The sequence below is a fragment of the Dendrobium catenatum genome, unplaced genomic scaffold (assembly GCF_001605985.2).
Source record: "Dendrobium catenatum unplaced genomic scaffold, ASM160598v2 fragScaff_scaffold_853, whole genome shotgun sequence".
Taxonomy (NCBI): domain Eukaryota; kingdom Viridiplantae; phylum Streptophyta; class Magnoliopsida; order Asparagales; family Orchidaceae; genus Dendrobium; species Dendrobium catenatum.
In genome coordinates, this window is record NW_021319315.1 from 9,910,615 (window position 1) to 9,929,408 (window position 18,794).

General features: G+C 52.6%; 4 protein-coding genes across 4 annotated transcripts; all 4 read right to left on the reverse strand.

Annotated features, from left to right (window-relative positions):
- Positions 1–3,088: 3,088 nt before the first annotated feature.
- On the reverse strand, positions 3,089–4,021 carry LOC110098172. Its single transcript, XM_020824905.1, has one exon. It carries the CDS (start codon positions 4,019–4,021, stop codon positions 3,089–3,091), a length of 933 nt encoding a protein of 310 aa, XP_020680564.1.
- Positions 4,022–8,778: 4,757 nt separating this feature from the next.
- Positions 8,779–9,705, reverse strand: LOC114580216 (circumsporozoite protein-like). The gene has a single exon (XM_028697039.1). It carries the CDS (start codon positions 9,703–9,705, stop codon positions 8,779–8,781), a length of 927 nt encoding a protein of 308 aa, XP_028552872.1.
- A 7,162-nt stretch (positions 9,706–16,867) lies between these two features.
- On the reverse strand, positions 16,868–17,287 carry LOC110098170 (circumsporozoite protein-like). Its single transcript, XM_020824904.1, has one exon. The coding sequence runs from the start codon at positions 17,285–17,287 to the stop codon at positions 16,868–16,870; it is 420 nt and encodes a 139-aa protein (XP_020680563.1).
- Positions 17,288–17,924: 637 nt separating this feature from the next.
- Positions 17,925–18,794, reverse strand: LOC110098169. Its single transcript, XM_020824903.1, has one exon. The coding sequence runs from the start codon at positions 18,792–18,794 to the stop codon at positions 17,925–17,927; it is 870 nt and encodes a 289-aa protein (XP_020680562.1).

The following is an 18,794-nucleotide window of genomic DNA, read 5'->3' on the forward strand; positions in this document are numbered from 1 at the left end:
CGCAAGGTTCCATGGTCAATGCTGGTGCCGTCCAACGTCTTGGCCCCCCGCACTCCAGCACTACCCTCACTACCCGAAGGCTTAGCAGCAGCTACAGCCTTCCTCGCCGACTTCCCCGATCCCGCCTTGGCCGGAGATTTAACCTCCACATACTAATTGCCACCACCGGACCCGATGCCCGAACGCCTCCTATCCCTATCACCACCCCCCGAACCGTCACCACCGCTACCCCCGTCGGAGCGGGGAGGAGATCGCTTGTCTCCCCCGGCCATGCCCAGAGCTTCTCACACTAGGAAACACTCTAGCGAGAGAAAGGAGTGGAAAGAAGTGAAGAACATCCAAAGTTTTTGGGTTCCTTGAAAGTTGCATTTGCATTAAGAAAGAAACATAAACAACAAGTACAAGATACAACAAAAAACTAAGCTCTATCACTCTCCTCCCTTAAGAATTCAAGGAAGGTAAAAGGGATAGAAGGAGAATTTACATCATTCCACAAAACATCACCCCCAAGAGCTTGTTTGGCGCAGAAATCCGCAGGACGATTGCTTAGCCAAGGAATATGCTGAAAGATCACCTGCCGAAATTTACTTAAGAAAGTGAGGTCCGGTCCAACCTCCCGCCTATGAAAACCACTAGCCGGCCAGTAAACTTTCTGCATCCATTTAACCACCTCCGAGCAATCCCCTTCCACAATGAGACCCTCACGGTCAAACATCCAATCCTCAATCAAATCCGCAAAAGCCAACGCAGCCTTCAGCTCAGCCTGTGTTGGATCCCAATGTTCAATTAACTTACCCGACGCCACAACCAATCTGCCGTAATCATCACGAACCACCAAGCCAAGTCTAGCACTATTTGATGGGACCAAAGCAGCATCAAAATTCACCTTTAGCCAATTAGGAGGGGGAGTACACCATAAAAGATTAACCAGCAACCCAAGGGGTTGATTGATGCACCACTACTCCATAGGAGGCAACCAGAATGATTTCGGAATTTGCGATAGGACCGTCGCCGCTATAATTTTGGGCGTTCCAAAGGATCGGTCATGCTTCTTCGCATTGCGCGCTCGCCAAGTTTGGTACACCGTGTAACAAAGGATCCATCCGAGAGAGGGATTATGATGGGCCAACCCCTTTAACGAGCCGAGCAGTTCATCAAAGGAGCTAGGTTCAGGAATGCTGAATCCCCAATCGGCAAGGCAGCCCATAACTTGTTGTAGTTTCAGGCATTGTACCGCACAATGATCCCGACTTTCCACAGCCGAACAGCCCCACGGACACAAGTTGGTGTCGGCTAAGTTCCTCCGTGCCAGCCACTCATTTATCGGGATAGCATCCCGCACCAGTCTCCACCAAAAAAGCCTTTCCCTCGGATGCAACTTGAGGAGTCGAAGCCACCCAAACTGATAACATTCATCCCCAATCCGAGCCGCATAAGCCAGTGCAGCCACCGACTTACCCCTATTAACCTGGACAAGTTCTGGGACATCCTTCGTAAGATCACCCCTAGCCAGAATCTCAAGAATTCTGCCACCCAATACTTCCCCAAACGAGTTTAGCACAGCCGCTCGGTTCCACCCTTGATCACCATCTAGGAAAAAACTGACTTTGCACTCCAAATCATCATTCATATTAATGAAAGTCGGCCAGCATTCCAACCGCCTGTCAAGGATCCAGGAATCTTGCAAAGAATCAATACACCTGCCGTCCCCCACCGTCCAGCGCAGGATAGGCCGAATCGCCATGGCCCCTTCCTGAATAATCCACCAAGATATCGAAGTACTTCTTCCGGTGCATTCCGCCCACAGATTATCTCCATACTTAGCCATAAGCAGGCAATTTAAGAGCGAGTGAGGGTGCTGTAAGAAGTCCCAAGCAAGTCGAGCACGCAGCGGTCCTTGTCAAGAAGCAGCCGAGTGAAAGCCCAGTCCCCTACTTGCCACAGGTTTACATAGATCATCCCAGGCCACATAATGGAGCCCCCTATTTCCTCCGTCCTTCCTCCAAAAAAACTGCCTCCCAATTTTGTCAATAGCTGAGAGAATTCCTTTAGGCACCCCAGAGAGAGTCATGCAATAAAGTGGGATAGCTTGAAGTGCCGACCGAATGAGAGTAGCTCTGCCCGCCAACGACAAGTGGCATTTCCCCCAAACATTGATCTTGTCATTCGCATTCCTCAGAACCTTAGAAAAATCAGAAGCAACTGGTTTTCGCAGAATAAGGGGCAGACCGAGGTAATCTAAAGCCTCGACCAGCCGATAACCCAAAAGCTTGGCTAACCTGCGGCATTTCCACCTCGGGCACTGTTTATTAAACAAAATAGCAGACTTAGTATTATGCACCCGTTGTCCCGTCCACTGGCAATAATCCTCCAGAATTTTCATAATCTGCAGAGCATTAGCCCTGGATGCCTCGGCAAAGATCAAGATGTCATCCGCGTAAAGCAAGTGAGACACCCTCTCCCCGTTGGGAATCAGCTGCACTCCCATCGTGTTGCCACCATTGCGGAAAGCTTTGGTCAATAATTCCGAACAAAGGATGAATAAGTAGGGTGAAAGGGGGCACCCTTGACGAAATCCGCTTAAAGCCTGAATCCAATTGGACCGACTCCCATTGAGTACAAAGGAGAACCGTGGGTTTGTGGTGCACTGTCAAATCCACGTAATAAGTTTGGTCGGGAACCCCATTGCTTCCATAACCTTCTGAAGCGTGTCCCAAGCCATACAGTCGTATGCCTGCTCCATGTCAACTTTAATAGCCATTAATCCATCCCTCTTAGTTGAATGCTGAAACTTACAAAGGATCTCCTGAGCAAGCAATCCATGGCTGGAAATAGAACATCCGGGCACAAAAGCTCCTTGCTCCTCCCCAACAAGGTTGGAAAGGAATGGCTTCAGACGGAAAACCAAAATCTTTGCCACAACCTTGTAAAAGGTTTGACAAAGGCTAATTGGCCGGAACAGGGACGGCTTGTTGGCCGATGAGCTCTTGGGTAGGAGAATCACCAAAGTGTCCTTCCAGGTCTCACACATTTCGTTAGTAGTAAAAAAGTTTTTTACAGCAGCACAAACATCTTTGCTAATAATATTCTAATAAAATTTCATGAAGGAGGAAGTAATACCATCAATGCCAGGAGCCCGATTGTTCCCCATGCTGAACACCGCTCTCCTAATTTCCTCCTCCAAAACCTTCGCGTCTAGTAAGTTGCGTGCCTGCTCGTTCAGCATTTTATCTGGCTCAAAGGTCGGCCAACTTTCCCTTTGGGTTTCGCAGGCCCTCCATTTCAAAGAAAAGAAATTCCAGAACTCGTCGTGAATCACCTGCGGATCCCTGGAAGTCTCTCCATCTATCAATTTCACCTCGTCAACCCGGTTCGACCGTCGCCGCACAGAGGCCATCGAATGGAAAAAGTGCGAATTAGCATCGCCCTCCTCAATCCAACGGACCTTTGCACGTTGTCGCCACCACGTAGCCAAGCGGGCCAGAGTCGCACTGAATTCCCCAACCGTCGACCGAAGCTCAGAATCCTGCTCGGGGGTAAGCCCCTTCTCAGAACAGTCAATGAGTTGTAGTGCTTTGATCTTCCCTTCAAGGTGGTCCTTCTGCTTTCCCAGATCACGGACACGGTTGCGGCTCCAATAAAAAATAGCCCGCAAGGTTCTGCTACATTTCCGGTTCGCCGTCTCCTCCGGAGTGCCAAAATCCGCCTTGTTCCAGGCCTCGAACACAATCTTCCAGGAAGCTGGGTAGCTCATCCAGACGTCCTCAAATCGGATCCATTTGAAGCAAGGCACAGAAGTATTAAGGCCCATTTCAAGTAACAAGGGGCAGTGGTCAGAAGCAAAACAAGGAAGATGCTTAACCGCGGCCAACGGCGCAGCCCCGAGCCCCTCCGAGTTAATCAGAATCCTATCCAACCACACCCAGATGCAGCTAGCGGCGTCCTTATTATTGGACCAGGTGAACATAGGGCCCAAGAAGCCTAAGTCATGAAAGTCATTCCGCGCCAACGCCTTCAGCATTTCTTGCGCCCCAGCCGAGCAAGTAAACTTGTTTGCACTCTTTTATTCGCATCTTGCGAGAGGCAACATTAAAATCGCCGCCCCCCATAAAAAAAAAAATACTGGGGATGTATAGAGCACAATTCCCCATCAATTTGTTTCCCATAGACTGCGACGGACATGATAGTCCTTATTGGCATAAATGAGAAACACGTTCCACTGTTGAAATGATGGCAAGGTCAGCCTCCCCCCAATGCACTGAGCCGTCGCCACCTCAACCGAAAACTTAACAATTTCCGCCCTCCATAAAAGCAGAAGGCCACCCGATCTCCCCACCGCAGGGAAGTGGAAGAAATCCCAGCTCCGGCCAACAAGCCGGTCGACATCATTCCGACCAAAGGATTCCACTTTGGTTTCAACAATACCGATCAATAAAACCTCATTGCAAGCAATGAGGTGGCATAGGAAGTGACCCGTATTCTTCTTACGGACCCCCTACAATTCCACATGAGGATGTGAGTCATTGGGCACCTATAGGGGAAGCGTCCCCGCCGCTCGTGCCACTAGAATTCTCATTGCACCTTTTCTTAGGCCCCACCTCAATGGGCCCAAGAGCTTGCAGTTCCTTGTCAAAATGAGCTTTTGAAGCTCCAAGTTTCGGTCTATCTCTGCCAACCCCAGCCAAGAAGAGAGTTGGCTCCTTGATCCCAAGTTTACGCCAACTTGGTTTAAGTTTCTCCTTGTTAGTTGTCCTCGACGGCTCTCCAATCTCCTTGAAGATCACCTGCCGTGGAAGATTCTCCCGAAGAGGCTTAGCCTCAGCACTAGTTTGGGCTTTCTTTTGCTGCACAATCTTTTTCTTCCTTGGTGGAACAATATTCCACTCGCCAAAATGTTTTTCATCCTCCGTGAGTTCCGTCCCCTCACTGTCCGCAACAGGCTTCACTGGTAGCCCGTTATAAGGGGTCGTTTGTTCGGCCAGATTGGTCCGATCAGTTGGCACCCCATCAATGGGATGATCCCCCACCTCCACCGATCCGGCCGATGGAATCACCTCCGCAGGCTGCTCCCGGAGATTAGGTCGAGCTCTGCTCGTAGAGGCTACACTGGATCCACCACTATCCAAGATAGCTTTGCCCTTCGATGTCCCCGCGGGAGTACTAATCTGGCCAGTTCCCCGCACATCCCCCCGAGCAGGACAGCTATCCTGCCGATGTCCGATTCTCCCGCATCCAAAGCAGGATATTCCCAATCCTTCATATTCCAACCTTTGGTAGAATCTAGCCTTCCACCCATTAATCCATGTCCCTGGCTGCAGTTTTTGAGCCAAATCCAGTCGCACACAAACTCGTGCGTATTCGCGCATGCCATCGCCTCCAGTTTGTGCATCGATCCACAAAGGGGAGCCAAAATGCGACGCAATTCGCATAAGATTATGCAGGTCCCAATATTTCAGCGGTAGTTGAGGTAGTCGGATCCAAACTGGCGACGACAACCCCGCCATCAAATTTGGCGAGAATGCCGGAGTCCACCGGTCTAGCCCTACAATGTTGCCGTTGAAGAACCATGGCCCTCCGCAGAGCACCGCATCCCGAGCTTCCTTCGAGTCAAACCGGCACACAAAGCAATCGGTCCCAATAATGGAAAGGTGGTAGTCCCCAAACCGACCCCATTGCCGTTTAATTTCCCCACTTAGGACAAAGTAAGGTAACTTCTTCCCAATAATTTTGCCAACCACGGCATTGTCCAACGCCAAAATGTGTTGCTCCACAAGGTCCATGTACAAGTTCACCACGCCATCCGTAGAGAAGGCTCCTTGGGCAACCTCCTCCTCAATCCGAATGTGCTCCAGTTTCTTTCATGCATTATTCCCATTGACTTGCCCCCTATCCGACACCACTCCACCAAAGACTTCCGGCCGCATACCTCTAGGAGCAATTCGACAAATACCTTGCGTGCGTGTTTGAGGAATCCCTCCTCCGCAACCCATTGAGAATTGTAGGTTCACCCCTAGTTCAGGACATTCCTCTACAGGTTCTTCAGAGGCTGCAACCTCAACTCCCATCTCAGTGTCATCACAACACTTACCTGCCTGATCCACCGCAGCAGTTGCAGTCTGAACCTGGGCGACCTTCTCGTGCAGCATAGAGCCAGCAACCGCTGGCTGGTTCGCCGCCTGATGCAGCGCCGCACGTCCAGACGCCAATTCAAGCGTCGCGGCATACCTAGCAGTCGCAGCCGCTTCCGCATTGGCCACCTCCGCAATACGGCCCAACACCTGCTCAAATTCCATAGCAGCCCCGGTCTCCCCATCCGCTAGGTCAACCGCCATCTGCATATCCCATCCCTTATCAGCCCGTGTCGCTCCCGCTGGAGCAGCCCCCAGCCCCTTGGTCACATCCGAGCCTCCCCGCGCATTAGACTGGCCGAAGCCAAGCCCGTCCGGTGCCTTAGCACCCCGCGACACAGCAGCTGCCTCCTCACCCGAAGACCTGGCCGTCGCCACACCTTTACCCGCCGACTTCCCCAATCCTGCCTTTGCCGGGGATTTCACCTCACCGCCCTTGCGACCACCCTGCGCACCAACACCCGACCTCCTCCGATCACGCCCTCCATCTTCCGTCGAACCTTCACCGCCATCATTCCCGCCGGAGCGGGGAGAAGACCGCCTCCCCCCCCCGCCATGCCCAGAGCTTCTCACACTAGGAAACACTCTAGTGAGAGAAAGGAGTGGAAAGAAATGATGAACCCCCCCCCCAAAGTTTTTGGGTTCCTTGAAAGTTGCATTTGCATTGATTAAGTAAAGAAAAAGTACATGACAAGTATGGAAAAACTATCTGCCTTCCCAAGACAAAAAACAAAAGTGGGAAGGTCTAAAGCTATGAAGAAAACCATACATGTATGATAGACAAAAATTAAAGCAACTAAAGCAAGGATAAGCCCCTTTGAGTCACAATGAGGCCCCTCCCAATTGCTAGCCCAAGAAATGCTAAACATGCTCAGAGAACTAATCCAGCGGGGGGAGATACCTATAAAGGGTTTAAAATAGCCCGAAGGCCGAGAGATATCCCATTGCGCCAGACATGGTGTGAGCACCCTTAGCACCCAAGGACAAGCATTAAGGAAGAGCATCATTGATCCTCAAAGGGGACAAAGTCCCTGCCGGTGTCATCTTGTAAGTTCTTCCTCCTCTTTCTTGGCAAAGGAGCAATAGGCCCAAGCTGCAGAAGTTATTTCTCCATGAAAGCTTTGGAGGCTTTATGTTGTCGCTTTGATAGATTGATCGTCGAGGTAGTGGCATCTTAATCCGGCTTGCTAGCATTAAAAACTTCTTTCTTTTTCCTGGGTGATTGCAAGCTCGGGTTGACAATCCGATTAGAGATCTCTTCCATATGCTTTTGTGACTGTTCGGAGGTCGGAGGGGGCGGCTGGACTCGGCTGACCTGTTCAGACCCGATGCTGGTATTCCCCTTGGGCTTTTTGGCTTAGTCCTTTTTTTGCGGGTCACAATGTTCCATTCCCCCAAGGAGTCCGCACCTTGAGCCTCACGGTCCAAATGACCGTCCATGGCAGATTGTCCCAAACTGAGCTGGGCGGCGGTAGCAGACTGTCCCGCCGGACTTGTAGATGTTTTCTGTGGTGTTTGAGCCTTGTTGGGAAGATTATCCTTGTCTTGTTGCTTAGCCGAGCAGCTACCCGTGGCATGTCCAATGAACCCACAGTCAAAGCAAAAGTTGGTTAACCCCTCGTATTCAATTCTCTGGAAGAACCTACCATGGATCCCGTTGATCCAAACCCCTGGAAGCAATTTTTGGGACAAGTCAATCCTCACACAAATCCGAGTAAAAGAAGATTTTCCCCAGGTGCTAGTGTGGGAGTCCATCCAAAGGGGCTCCCCAATTCCGTTGGCAATGCGAGTGATGTTATTAACGTCCCAATAGATCAAGGGTAGTTGAGGCAACCATACCCAAATCGGAGAGTGAAGGCCTTGCAAGGAAGAGGGCAAACAAGAGGAGGTCCACTTGTCTATCCCAATAATGTTCCCGGCCACAATCCAAGGCCCGCCGGCCAACACGGTGTCCCTGGCTTCATGGCTTTGAAAAATGCAAATGAATGTGTTAGCCGCAATGGTGATTATCTCAAACTCCCCAAAATGGTACCATCGATGCTTTAACTCTTCAAGGAGGAAGTGGAAGGAGATTCGTCGCCCCACAAGTTTGGCCACAATGGACTTGTCCAATCTAGAGATGTTGTCGTTGACGACGGTGATCTCCGGCTCAATACACAAGCCATCTTTGGCAAGCCATTGCTCCCGGCTAAGACGATCCAAGGGCACATGTTGAACCTTGCTCCAAGTAAAGGGCCCCTTTGCAAACCCGTTAGGCTGTAATTTTGCGGCTTGGGTGGGCTGCCGTGGCTACTTAGCCATGTTTTCCTCTTTGAAGACATTACCACAAACACCTTATGGGCAACTTCCAAAAACTTCTTGGCCAGTGGTAGGCGGATCCTTTGGATGTTCACCCCTAGAGCTACAGTCCATATCCATCACATTTCGGTTAACATCAGGCTCTTGTTCCTGTGTCGGACTCACCTCCTCCTCGGTGCAATCTGCCCAAGCGGTGGCCACCCGAGACCTAGAGCTGACAGCCTTGGTAAAGGCGTGGAACTGCTGTGCAGCCTGCTCACCACCATCATCCTCCATATCGGTGTGAGAAACCTGAGAGCCCCCCCCCCCCCCCCCGATTCTTCCATGTCACTGGCCGGTCTCTCATCATACATCAATCCAAAGCACCCTCCGATCCCGTAGCTATATGTTCCTCATCACGCGGGCTGCTGGGTTGATAGTCTTCATCATCACTCCCGAAAGCAAAATCCCGCTCGGATTCCCCAGGCTGGTCGTCGTCCATGCCGCAGCTATCCGTGCGGGGGGAGTTTGGTTGGGAGGCACGAATGCTGCTCGACTTGGCCGAAGCCATAGTCTCCGATTGAACTTGTACAGCCGCCTTCATCGCACCCAGGGGCGGCGACATACCAATGCTGCTCATAATTAGCTCCCGCACCGCCGTGGGCTTAGTAATGGAAGAAGTTATTCCAGGCGCAAATTTGCCTTCAGGGAAGGTCGTGACCTGTCCATTGCCCGCGACACCCAACTTGGTAGCCGCCGTTTGTGTTGCAGCAGCAGCTGCAACCCGACCCACCGCAGACCTTGCATTGTTCCCAGCTCCCGGGTTAGCACACGCCGCACCTTGTCCAACTTCTGCCGCACCAGCAGCAGTCCCCGCAGCCAACCTTGCACTCGCTGCTCCAGCCGCGGTCTGCCTAATGCCCGCACCGCCTCCTTCAGCCATCCCAGCCCCCGCGCCAACTACTCTACCTCCAGCCACCTTTCCCTTAGCCAAATCCCGCACATTCTCCTTGCCCGGGCAAATGGTGTCGCCGGTCTTTATCTTTTTCTCCTCCTCCATAGCTAGGGCATCAGCCCCCTTGTCTTGGTTGGCCGAAAATCGCCCAACACCTGGTGACCTAGAGTGGCCGCCGCCCCTCTCACCTTGCTCCGCCAGCTCCTCGCCGTCGGCCAGCTCATTGGCAAACACCTGCCACCGATTACCTTGCCGCCTCTCCTTGCGACCGCCGCCACCCTTGCCTCCACCACCAACATTCCCCTCATTTGGAGGAGGTGACCTAAGGCCACCCCCTCTTCCCATCCCAAAGCTTCTCTCTCTAAAAACCACTCTAGTGAGAGAAAGAATTTGGAACAAATGAAGAGCCCTCCAAAGTTTTTGGGTTCCTTGAAATAAGATTGCATTTAAGCATAAAGGGAAAGTACAACAAACAAAAGGGGGCTTTCCACAACAAAGGAAAGCCACAGACAGAAAAAACAAAAACAGCACAAGAAAAGTACAAAACACAAAGGCCACCAAGCACAGCATCTAAAGAAATGCACCGGAACCAGAAGCAGACCAGTCGGGGGGGGGGGGGGGGGGGGGGGAGCCGAACAAGAGTAAGAACTGCTCAAAGAGCAGAAAAGCTCCCCAGTGCCCGGCATAATCTGTCTACTCCCCGTATAAATCTCCAGAACCTGAAACAAGGGGAGCCTCATAAAACAGCAGAAGGGAAAAGGTCCCCGCCCGTAGTCTCTTCAGGGCCTTTCTTGCGTTTCCTAGGGATAATAGGGCCCAACTGAAGCACCTCTTTTTGTGGAACAATTCCACGAGATGAAGCCTTTTTAAGAATCAGATTAGACCTCCCCACCGAGGGAGGAGAAAGCACGCCTATCTGGCCAGCCGATCTGACAGGAGGGGCTGCCGGAGCGGGAAGAGTCATCAGAGTCGGCGAAGAAGGCGAAGGTTTCCGAGGCCGCCGCCTCCTCTTAACAATATTCCATTCCCCCAGCTCCCCGAGTCGCTCAGGAGAGGGGGGATTGCTGTGGAGAGGCCGAGAGGCGGTACCACCATGGGTAGAATCTAAAGGACTGAGAGACCTAGAAGGGACACCCGGCTGCTGAGCGGCAAGGTTGGGTCCCCCAGTTCTGATAGCAGAGGAGGTTTCCTGTCCAATCGGCACACAGGCCGACCTACGAGGAGCACGAGGGTTGGAACCAGCCGGTGGGGGGGCTTGAGGGGCAGTCCAGTCAGATGGGCATCGGTCGACACTATGGCCGACAAGCCCGCACGCAAAGCAAAAGTTGGAAAGGCCCTCATATTCAATCTTCTGGAAGAATCTCCCTCAAACTCCCTTGATCCAGATACCGGGGAGGAGCGGCTTAGCAAGATCCAGGCAGACACAGAAACGGGCAAAGGAGGAACGCCCCCAAGTGGATGTATGAGCATCCAGCCACAGAGGGTCACCAATGAAATTGGCCATACGATTGAGATTGGTGACATCCAAGTACAGAAGGGGAAGCTGTGGTAGACGAACCCACACCGTGGAAAAAAGACCATGCAGAGAGTTAGGGGCATAGTCAGGACTCCAACGGTCCATACAAAGTTTTTGGGTTCCTTGAAATTTGCAATATGCATTAATAAGAGAAAGGAAAAATAAGAAGTACAAGGAGTAAAGACTACACTCGATCACTATCCTCCCTTAAAAGAGTTACAAAAGAGGGAGGTACATTTCTATCATCACAATCGGACCACTCAAAATTGCCAAACCTGGCCAAGTGCGCACAATAGTCGGCCGACCTATTGCTAGCCCTCGGGATATGGTGGAAAAGCACTTGCTTGAAGTCAAGCAAGAAAGTCAGGTCCGGACCCGTCGCTTGCCAATGACCCTTGCTCTTGTGGTTGAACATAATTTGGAGCCATTTAATCGCCGGCAAACAATCCCCCTCAATGATAATGCCATCAAGCTGTGCCATCCAGTCACGGATGGCGTCCTTCACCACCAAAGCTACCATAATCTCAGCATTGGTCGCATCCCATTTCTCCACTTGCTTGCCAATCGCCGTCACTAACCGGCCGTTCTCATCCCGAGCCACAATCCCCAATCCCGCCGCTCCCGACGGCTTAATCAAAGCATCCACATTGAACTTTACCCATCTCGGAGGGGGGGTGCACCAAAGCTTGTAGTTAGGCAGTCCTGAGGACTGAGAGGTACACCATTGCTCCAAAACAGGCGAAGAACAAGTTCTCGGTAGCATAGATAAAGCATTAGCCGCAATAGCCGATGATGTGCTGCAAGAACGGCCATGAATTTTGTTATTGCGGGCGCGCCAGACTTGGTACACAGTATAACAGTAAAGTCTTCCATGGCTTGCATTGTCCCTAGCAGCCAACTCAAGCATCCTTATTAAATCACGCCAAGATTTGACGGGCGGCATATGAAATCCCCATTTGGCAAGCACTGCCAGTGAAGCAGCGAGCTTGGCACAGTTCGCCGCCACATGCTCCAGAGTTTCGGACTGAGAGCAACCCCACGGGCAGGTCTGTGAGTCAGTGAGGCCACGCCGAAACATCCACTCCATAGTGGGCAGCGCATCTCTAAAGAGCCGCCACCAAAAAAACTGTTCCGAGGATGTAGTTTAAGTCTTCAAAGCCAAGCAAACTGAAATCCCGTAGTATCCTTACCGTGATTGTAGGCCATGGACGTAATAGTAGCAGCAAGGCGGGATTGCAGCAGCTCCGGTGAATCCGGCCGACCGCCAATAATGGTATGCACATCAAGCACTCGGCGAGCCAGCTCTTCCCCGAGGCATTCCCGAATCACATCCCGGTTCCAATTTTTATGCTTATCAAGGAGTCATCGTCTGGCCCTCCAAGGCCTCCACCCTAAGGAAAGTTGGCCACCGGGCCAGACAAATGTTCCCAATCCAGTTGTCATTGAGAACATCAACAGATTCCCCATTGGCAATGGTCCATTTTAAGATCGGGCGTAGGGCCTCGGCCCCATTTTGCAGAATCCTCCAGGTAACCGACGTGTTCCTCTCCGTCCTGGGGCGCCATAAATCCCGGCCATATTTCGCCGTTACAATTCTGCAAAACAAAGAATTGTCGTTCTGGATGATATCCCATGCTAGCCGGGCCCGCAAAGGCCCCTCCCAATCAGCCGAGGCATGAAATCCCAAGCCCCCACTCACCGTGTGGTGGCATAACTCCTCCCACCGAACATAGTGGATACCGCGGCTAACATTATCTTTCTGCCACAAGAAACTACGGGCCATGCGTTCAATAGCCGCCAAGATGCTTCGCGGAAGAGTAGTGTGGGTGAGAAGATACATAGGAACTGCAAGAAATGAGGTGCAGATAAGGGTGGCCCGTCCTGCCAGGGAGAGATGGCGTCTGCCCCATCTATTGATTTTGCCCATCGCATTCTTCACCACCTTAGGGAAGTCGGAGGCCACCAATTTACGCATATCAAGCTGGAGGCCGAGATATTCAAGCTTCTAGACCCTACGGAATGATAAGAGATTAGCCACCCTCCTTTGCTTCCACATCGGACAACACTTACTGAACATGATTGCTGATTTGGTGTAATTTATGTGTTGGCCAGTCCACAAAAAATAATCCTTCAGAAGTTTTCCGATCCGTTTAGCATTGAGAACACTCGCCTTCGCAAAGGCAAGGATGTCGTCCGCGTACAAGAGGTGGGAAACCAACGGAGCCTCCTTGGTCACCCGAACACCAATAGTGCCCCCCCCCCATTGCCCAAACGCTTTGGTGAGGAGTTCCGAGTAGAGTATGAAGAGGTAGGGCGAAAGAGGACAGCCCTGCCGAAAACCGCTGCGGCCGTCGATCCAATCGCTCCTGCGACTGTTAATAAGCAATTGAAACCTAGGAAAAGAGATACAATGCATAACCCAGCGAATGAACCGATCCGGGAAGCCCATACGGTGCATAACTTGCTGTAGAGTGTCCCAGGCCATGCAGTCGTAGGCCTGTTCCATATCCACCTTGAGCGCCATCATACCCGCCTGTTTAGTAGAGTGTTGGAAATGACAAATAATTTCCTGTGCAATCAAGCCGTGGTTGGAAATGGATCGGCCAGGCACGAAGGCCCCTTGTTCTTCCCCAACCACCCTAGCCAGGATCGGTTTCATGCGGCTAACGAGAATCCGCGCCGTAACTTTGTAGAGAGATTGGCACAAGCTGATAGGACGGAACATGGACGGCGAAGTAGCATTGTCCACTTTGGGAAGGAGGATGATCAGCGTTTCCTTCCAATTGCCGTTCATCGTGCCCGTAGTAAAGAAGTCCCGCACTGCCGCAAGAACCTCCTTATTGATGATGTCCAAATAAAACTTAAGGAAAGAGGCTGAAATGCTATCACGGCCCGGTGCCCGATTATTGCCAAGCCCATTGACAGCCTCCCGAATTTCACTGTCCGTGACACCGGCCACCAAAGCAACTCTAAATTGAGCAGGGATCCTGTCTTGTTTCCCAAAGTCCGGCCAATGAAGTAGGCAAGCATTACGGTCTTTCCACTTAGCCCGAAAGAAGTCCAGAAAGGCATCCTGCACCCGATCGGCATCATACTCAAGTTGCCCGTCTGCCCTCTGAGTGCATAGAATACGGTTCTCCCGCCTCCGGCTGGTAGCGGCCATATGAAAAAAATGCGTGTTTGCATCCCCCTCTTCAATCCACCTCACCTTGGCCCACTGTTTCCACCAAATAGTGAGTCTAGTCATGGCATCGTTAAGCTCCCCCACCTTACATCGCAGTTCATTCTCCTGCTCCGCCGTAAGGCCGTCTGGAGAGCAATCAACCTCCTGCAGTTCCAGGATACGGCGCTCAGCATTCGTCTTCTGGTCAGTCAATCCCCGGATATGGCTCCGGCTCCAGTGGAATAGGGCCCGCAAGGTACGCTGACATTTCTGATTCAGCACCTCCGCCGGATCCCCCGTGTCCCTACGCGATCAATGCTGCCAAACCACCCTCCACGAAGCCTCCGGTCCACACATCCTCAAAACGGACGAACTTCTCCCCACGCGACGGGCATCTAGAGGAGAGAGTTAGAAGCAGAGGAGTGTGATCGGAGGCAATCCTCCCCAAGTGTCGAACAGTCGCAAGCGGGTCACACTTGAGACCCTCCGAATTCATTAAACACCGATCTAGGCGTACCCAGATTCTACTATTCCCCTCCTTGTTATTAGACCAAGTGTAATTGGGTCCCACAAAACCCAAATCATGAAGGTCCAAATTAGCCATGAATTCCGACATCTCCAAGGATCCTGCCGAGAAAGTGAAAGTTTTACCGCCCTTCTTGTCCGCCTGGCAAAGGCAGAAGTTGAAGTCTCCGCCGACAAGCATCGGAGAGCTAGCATCATAATGCCGTGAAATGGAGTCCCACAAACCACGACGAATATGGTAATCCTTGTTGGCATACACCACAGCCGTTAGCCACCTCTGGCCATTGGGCAGCGAGAGCGATCTAATCACAACCTGTTCATTGTCCTCAAGCACCATGAACTGAGTAATATCCTTGCGCCACAGCACAAGAATCCCCCCAAATTTACCGACCGCCGGTCTATGGAAATACTCCCAGCATGGACCAATAAGCTTGTCCGCATCCGCCCGCTCGAAGGCTTCAATCTTGGTTTCCACTAAACCCACAAAGTGCACCTCGTTGTCACCCACCATGTGACGCAGGTAGTTGCTCGTATGCTTCTTCTGAGCCCCCCTGCAATTCCAGAACATAGTTGTAGACATTATACAACCATAGGGGACGCATCCCCGCCGCCGCTAGCATTAGCCCCATCCTTACGCCTCTTACGGGGAGCCTCCTCAATCGGCCCCAGAGATTGGAGTTCCTTATCAAAATGCGCCTTCGACGCCCCAAGTTTAGGCCGTGCCGGCTTAACCTCCATCGACCGGATGCCAGCAGAGAACAGCAACGGCTCAGTAAGGCCTGGTTTCTTGTCTCCACGGCTTGGGTGGAAGTTTTCTTTCATACGTCGCACCTTCGGCTCATTGATTTTTGCAAGATCAACTTGCCTAGGAACATTCTCACCAAGAGGAGACTTGGTCACATGTTGATCTTTCTTATGCGGCTTCCGTCCCTTCCTCGGGGGTACCACGTTCCACGGGCCATAGAGTTTCTCATCATCCGACAGCTCAGGCAATCTCGGATAAGCATCCACCCCGGCCGAATTAGATGTGGACGCCGTGGACGACTGTCCTCTGCTACCCAATTTGGCCGAAGCCGAGAGGTTACTCGCGTTCACCGGATTTGGAGTGGAGCACGGCGTGATGGTGCCCACGGTCAAATTATCTCCTGTAGAAGGCAAAGGAAGAATAGGAACCCCAGACTTGCCCGCACCCGTCATCAGGGTCTTCCCCCTGTAGCCCCTGATTGGATCCCGCCAGGTTGAGTCGTGCTAGTCGTTGCCCGAGAAGGACAGTGCTCTTTTCTGTGGCCGATACTCCCGCATTCAAAGCATGATAATCCCAAGCCTTCATATTCAACACGCTGATGAAATTTTCCCTTCCATCCGTTGATCCAAATGCCGGATTGAAGTTTTCGAACTAAATCAAGCTTAACACATACCCGGGCGTATTCCCGGCGCCCCACATTACCCGTCTAAGCATCAATCCATAAAGGCTCCCCAATCATCGAGGCAATACGAATAAGCGTATTTTGATCCCAATATTGGAGGGGCAATTGTGGCAAGCGGATCCAAATTGGCGAGGTTAGACCCTCAAGAGAGCTAGGGGAAAACTCGGGAGTCCAACGATCAAGCCCCACAATATTGCCACTAAAGAACCAAGGTCCTCCATAAAGGACTGCATCCTTAGCCTCAGCCGAGTTGAAGATGCACGCGAAGCAGTCGACTCCAATGGTGGATAATTGGAACTCCCCAAACCTCCTCCACTGTCGTCGAGTTTCAGCTTGTAAGACAAGAAATGGGAGCCGCCGCCCAAGCACCTTGCCAACCACCTCATTTTCCAAGTGGTTGATGCAACGTTCAACAACATCCAGCCTTAGGTCCACCGAGAAACCATCGGCCAAAAACTGCCCCATCTGGACCCTCTCGGTCACACGAATATGATCTGGCCGCTTCCAGGCATTAGTCGAGCTTGTCGGCTGACTAACAGCCACCCTCTCGCCAAAGACTCCAACACTCGGTCTGGTAGTGGCAATACCGCAAACACCTTGCATGTGCCTCAAAGAATCCTGTGCGTCGCTGCCATTCGTATCCTGGTGGTTCACGCCTAGCTGCGGGCTATTCCCGGGGACCTCTCCAGCCACCTTTTCAGTGGAATCCATGTCCGCATCTCCATGGGCTGCCGTCTCAACCTGCACCATAGGCGCCGAGAAAGACGCCGCCCTCCTGGCTGCCGCAGCAACTTTAGCATTGGCCGCAACCGAGACCCTCTCAAGGGCAAGCTCAAACTCCATAGCCGCATCCTCGAAGATCGGGTCAGCCAAGACCTATGTTTCCTCCATCTGCATTGCATCTGCCCCACTTGCCAAGACCTCCGCGCGCACATCAGTACTGCTCCGTTCAGCTTCACACCCCGCACCATCCACACCGGCAGCATCACGTCCCTCCCGCGCGTTCTGCGCAGAAACAGCTACCCCGGAACGGGCAACCCCTTGGCTTGCGCTCGCCTCAGCCGCGGCCTTGCCACCGCGAGTAGAGCCCGCACCTCCATCGCCCGAGGGCTTCCCACCACTCTTAGCCGAGTGTTTGCCACCACCCGCCTTAGCCGACGAACTAGCATCCAAACCCTTCCTTCCTCCGCCCATACCAACACCCGACTTCCGCCGGTCCCGTCCACCACCATCCGCCGTCCCTTTATCACCACCCCCGTCGGAGCGGGGAGAAGACCGCCTGTCTCCCCCTACCATGCCCAGAGCTTCTCACACTAGGAAACACTCTAGTGAGAAAAAGGAGTGGAAAGAAATGAAGAAGCCCCCAAAGTTTTTGGGTTCCTTGAATTATAAATTGCATTTAAGCAACAACAAAACAATTACAGAAAAAGAGAAAACACACGGCAAACTCCCCTAAGACAAAGAGGGGGAGGGCCAATATGCCAAAAAGAGATACAAAGGCCGGGCTTGGACATCTCCAAGCAACCAACCGCCAAACCCAAGAAACCGCGCCATAACATCACCAGGGGGGGGAATCGTACAAGGAGTAAAATAGTCTGAACAGAATCTCAGTGCTCCAGCAGAAGTCGAGGAGCCGAAGGGCCTGGGGCCGGAAGCCGAGAAGCCAGTCATGGCCCAGAAGAGGGGATAGGGTCCCCGCCCCAGTCCAGCCGTGGACCAACAGGAGAGGGGACAGGGGCACCATCCCAGTCCGAAGGGGGACCCACCGGAAGCAGCCGGTGGGAAGGGGGAGCAGGGGCCGGTCTTGAGAGAGTCTCCTTCAACGAGGAGACAGACGGTCCACGGCTAGACTGTCGAGAAGAGGGGGTCCTGGGCGGGCGGCGGGAGGAAGTGTGGTGGCCGGACCGAGCCGGAAGCTTGGAAGGGCCCAGTCCTAACAAGGAGGGCGAGGCTGCAGGCGAGAAGGGCGAGCCAATGAAACTAGCTTCCGAGCACGAGGGCGCTTGCGGGAAACTAGGTTCCACTTCCCGAGTTCCTCAACCGGTGAGGTGACCAGGGAAGAAGGCACTCCGGAGGGAGTGGTAGACGGCCGCAGAGGCACTGACAACGGGTGGTTTGAAGTTGAACCATCCCTAGGAATGGTCGAAGCGGCAGGCACCGACGGGGGCGCTGTTGTAGAGGCCGAGGGGAGAGGAGAGGCTGACTCTGAACAGAAGTGGGACGGATGCTGAACGACCCCACAGGCAAAGCAGCAGGACTGCAGGCCCTCATACTGGACCTTTTGGAAAAAACGGCCATGAATGCCATTTATCCAAACCCCGGGCGGCAGCTTCCGTGACAGGTCCATCCTGAAACAGATGCGAGCGAAAGAGGAGCGTCCCCAGGTGCTGGTAAACGAGTCCATCCAAAGGGGAACACCAATCATACTTGCTAACCGAGAGAGGTTAGCCACATCCCAATAAATAAGAGGAAGCTCAGGCAAGCGAATCCAAATTGGGGACCAAAGTCCCTCGACAGAGGCAGGAGAAGACGAAAAGGACCATTTGCCCAACCCAACAATATTTCCGGCAACCAACCACGGCCCGCCCTGCAGCACAGCTTCACGTGCCTCGGGGGACGAGAAATTGCAGATAACCGTGTTGGGAGCAGAGGAGATGGCCTCGAAAGGCCCAAAATGACCCCAAAGAATCTTAAGCACAGAGATGAGGAAAGGAAAGGGAAGATGACGCCCCAGTACCTTGGCGATAAGGGCTTTATTAAGCCTGGCAATATTCTCCTGCACAGCCTCAGGCACAGGTTCCAT

Coding starts and splice junctions, on each gene's coding strand:
- LOC110098169 (XM_020824903.1), bottom strand. CDS start 18,794: ATGGAACCTGTGCCTGAGGCTGTGCAGGAGAATATTGCCAGGCTTAAT.
- LOC110098170 (XM_020824904.1), bottom strand. CDS start 17,287: ATGGTAGGGGGAGACAGGCGGTCTTCTCCCCGCTCCGACGGGGGTGGT.
- LOC110098172 (XM_020824905.1), bottom strand. CDS start 4,021: ATGCTGAAGGCGTTGGCGCGGAATGACTTTCATGACTTAGGCTTCTTG.
- LOC114580216 (XM_028697039.1), bottom strand. CDS start 9,705: ATGGGAAGAGGGGGTGGCCTTAGGTCACCTCCTCCAAATGAGGGGAAT.